This window comes from Camelina sativa, chromosome 16 (assembly GCF_000633955.1).
Source record: "Camelina sativa cultivar DH55 chromosome 16, Cs, whole genome shotgun sequence".
NCBI classification, from domain to species: domain Eukaryota; kingdom Viridiplantae; phylum Streptophyta; class Magnoliopsida; order Brassicales; family Brassicaceae; genus Camelina; species Camelina sativa.
Window position 1 is genome coordinate 3,467,752 of NC_025700.1, and position 4,023 is coordinate 3,471,774.

Below are 4,023 nucleotides of genomic sequence, written 5' to 3' on the forward strand. Positions count from 1 at the left end.
GTTGCTGGCTCGCCTCATCAGCCTCACCTACACCCAGACCCGTCCAGTCTTATATACCCGTTTGGTTCTTCGGGTCGAGGGTTTCCTACCCGACCCGCTAGACCTGTCGCTGATCCAGTGGGTAGTCCAGGTGGGTATCGTCCTCGGCCAGTTTATGCATACCACCATGGCCAATTTGGGTCGAATTTGGATCCTATGGTTCAGCAGTACATGAGAGCTCCGCTTCCTCAGAATCAACAACAATCTCCTCAACTTGGGTCGGGTCATATGAAGGGTGTTCCTCATTTTTTGCAACCTCGGGTTAGTAATCGTTTGCTATACTAAAATAAGTTCGATTCCTTTGTATTAAATTCCATAGTTGTGCAATAGATTGATTTGTATGTTTCATATGTTAAAGCTTTTAGCTTGTGGTGGTGGTTAGTGAAAAGGTTTATGTTAAAGCTTAGTGATTGTAGTTAATGGACCTGAGTCTCTAGTGAACTTAACTTGAAAAGGTTGTAACTTCTGTTAGATCTCAGCAAGTGTTTGCATTGTGTATGTTCTTTATGTGAGGTTCCATTTTGTGAATTTTTTATTTTTGATTGTTAGGCTACTCCTTCTCCAACTTCAATTCTAGACAATATTGGGCATAAAAAGGCCAGGTACTATCTTCTTTTCCACTATGCATAGTTGAATTAGAGTCTACAATTGAAGAAACTTAATGATGTTTCTGTTTCTTTTGTATGGTGTTTAGAAGCCGGGATGATGCTCTGGTACTTGTTAGAAAAAGAAAGGTGAAGCTTTTTCCTTATCTTTTATGGTTTTGTATTGTCGTTCGAATCTGCTTACTTTTTTTTTAAATGTTTTTTCAGGTTAGAATATCAGAGGGAGCTTCATTATATTCACTGTGTAGATCTTGGTTGAGAAATGGTGCTCATGAGGGAATTCAGGTTTGCATCAATGACTACTTTTGCTCTGTACCATGATGTAGCATTTTGGAATTTTATATGTCTATTCTTGACATAAATAGACTGTACATTTGGAAAATTAATGACTTTGTGTACAGCCGCAGCGAAGTGATACAATGACATGTTTGCCAAAGCCTTTGCCTGCAGATACGATGGAGACAAGTTTGCCAAAAGATTCAGTTGAAGAACCAAATAATGAAGAAGACAAAGAGGTTTCGTGTCTCTCTGATTATTTTCTAAAATGCTATTGGTGAAGGGTTATGCTAAGTTTGATTATTTACTTCAACTCTTTGATGAACTTTAGGACGAGGAATCTGTGAAACATTTGTCAGAAGCTGATCTTTTGAAAAGGCATGTAGACCGAGCTAAGAAGGTCCGCGCTCGGTGAGTCCCAACAACATATCAATCAAAGCAAAGTGGTTTGTTCAGTGAGATTGAAAATTGTGAACAAAATTGCGGGTTTGTTTTGTTTTTCAGATTGAGAGAAGAGCGGTCAAAGAGAATCGCAAGGTACAAGGCAAGGTTGGCTCTTCTTCTGCCACCATTTGGAGAGCAATGCAGGAACGAGTAAGGATATAAAAGTTAGGGACTTCTGTGTGAATATTCTTGCAGTTGGTTTAGGAATGACATAAGGTTACCTTAGAGCCAGAGGTGTGTTGTGTGTGTAATGTAAGAAAGATTATCTCTGGATGAGATTCTCTTCACATTAGTAGATGATTCTAAACTGTGATCAACACTCTCATAATTTTCTCAGATGGTTATAACTTATTATAGCGCTATCATATGTTAATCTTAGCTTCGTGTTCTTTCTTTACTTTTAATCTCGCTTTAGTTTTGGGTACTGAGCACCTTCTTAGTTTTTATTTTTATGTATATGCATGTTGTCTAATATTCGAGTTTACTCGTGAGGTTATAAGTTCTTTTCTCGCTTTAGTTTTGGGTACTGAGCGCTGGATCGATCACCATGTGCCAATTGGTCGGTCGATCATAATTTGAGAGACTATCAACCATCCTTGGAACTTGGAAGCACACGCACATGAATTATAGCCATTTTGAATCTTCTATACATATAAAAAATTATTACTTCCAAGTTCCAACTCCTAAATGATATGAAATGATACTAAAAGCCTAAAACTATCATAAATGATATAGAATGATACTTCTGTTTGAATACGACAGAGATGACTGTTCCAGTTTGATATTTGTTGGCATACGCATTTTGTAATTACTCTGATAATATGGTGTCCATTGAATAAAGATTTCTAGTTACTATAGCCATTATTGATCTTTCTCGAAAGTCAGATTCATGAATCCATTAATGGTCACCCAACTTATCCAATCACAAAGTCATATTCCTCAATTTTTGTCCAATGCTGGGACTATTCTAAATGGCTCTGTTGAAGGGAAATCCTTGCTTATTTGGGAAGGGTATATGAACCAGAATCCTGATAATATAGGAAGAAGATTTGGTGTGCGGAAATCGTGATAGAAGAGCGTGATGATGGAGTTGAGCGTTGGGGAATTGTTGAGAGGGTTGATGTTTTGCGTACCGTCCCTAGAATATGTCAGCTCTTTCATTGCCTCGTTGTCTCGGTTTGATTGGCTTGTAACCAGGTATGATGTTCGAACTGTAGTATCACTGAGTTAGGCCTTCATTATCTTTCTCTACACTTACATATACACGTACGGAACCCTTTTGGCTAAGTCAATGGAGAGTTTGAGCTTATTTGTGTTTGATAAAAAGGTTGATTCTTTCGTTTTACAGTTTGCCAAAATTGTAGATTATAACGTTTTTCTTTCCCTATATGTTGGACTTTGTATGGATTGTTGATCAGTTTAGAAAGAGGAGATGGAAGAGGCAAAAGGAGAGAACGAGATGATCAATAGTAGCTACATTTTGTTAAACTAGCTACTACGGCTAATTTAGTATGTCTTGTCTAAACTCTTGCAATTTACGAATCTGATTCTTTGTGTTCTGCTAGTAACTGAGTCTTTCTTTACTAACAAGTAGGGATCATCCTTCATGGACCAAACATAGATTACGCTTTGCCTCATGATCAAACACATATTCTCCTCTTGTAAAAATCTCACCAAATGATCTTTCACACCTGATTTGAGTTTGGCTTCAGAAAGTTAAAACCATCTTCGTCTATTAATGGTGAGTAGTGTCTTTAAAATTTTAAATGATGCTTCTTCTATGTTCTGATAACAATGAAAACTTAGTTTGTCTCACAACTACAACTGAAAACAAATATACACATCAAACTGCAAATTCAATTGTTATATATAAACAGAAGAAAAACACACTCCAGTTGAACCATACAAGGAGAAATTGTGAATTATCCTTATTATATATTCCTAAATCACAGCTTTTACGTAATGGAATTTAAGTGGTGACTACACTAGTCTAATTTACCAAAAGAATAAACAACCAAAGCTGTCAAGTCACAAGTCTACTAATATCTTGTCTTTTGCCAATGACACTATCCTTGAGTTTTACACACATATCAGTGTTGTTGATCCTTAATGTTCTGTCTCCAACAGTGAAGAAGCGCTGATGTAGAATTGCAGATCTTTCTATCTTTGTGTTTTGTGAGACTCTCTAGGCTTGTAATTAATCTTTCCCGTTTCATGAACCTTGGATCTAGTGTTTTCAGAAAGCTTCATTGGTAGAGATCTCGCTGCAATAGACTTCCATTCTTCTCCAGGCTTGTGTTGAATCTCCCCTGTCTCAAGAGGTCTAGATCTCTGACCGTCTGTCTTGTCCAATACATGAACAGAAGCATCAGGCTTGTGTTGTTTTAGATGAGTCTTGTTGTCCATTTCACCAGACGTCGACGTTTATTTGCCTGAACTGAAAAGGACTTGCGATCACCATCAATTTGTTTAATCTCTGCGGTTTTTTCCTGAGACCTAGATGGAGCTTTGTTGCAAGTAGAAGAGTTTCGTCCGCTTGAGTAAAAAAGAGTCTTCATCCATGAGTTGAACAAGAGATTAGCTTCCATTCGCAACTTAGGGTTTTCGTGATCTCTTAGACTCGCCAACGGAGAGATCGCATTGGAATGACAAAGATCTT

The 4,023-nt window shown here is 37.6% G+C and overlaps 1 protein-coding gene across 2 annotated transcripts in view; it reads left to right on the forward strand.

The window, feature by feature from the left end:
* The window catches only part of LOC104749583 (chromosome alignment-maintaining phosphoprotein 1-like), a 3,611-nt gene extending 1,850 nt beyond the window's left edge, over nucleotides 1–1,761 (forward strand). For both annotated transcript variants that reach the window (XM_010471239.1, XM_019237626.1), the window contains exon 7: nucleotides 1,425–1,761. In XM_010471239.1, the coding sequence (XP_010469541.1) occupies nucleotides 1,425–1,518 (94 nt within the window). In that variant the 3' untranslated portion in view covers nucleotides 1,519–1,761. The remainder of the gene's footprint in view (nucleotides 1–1,424) is intronic.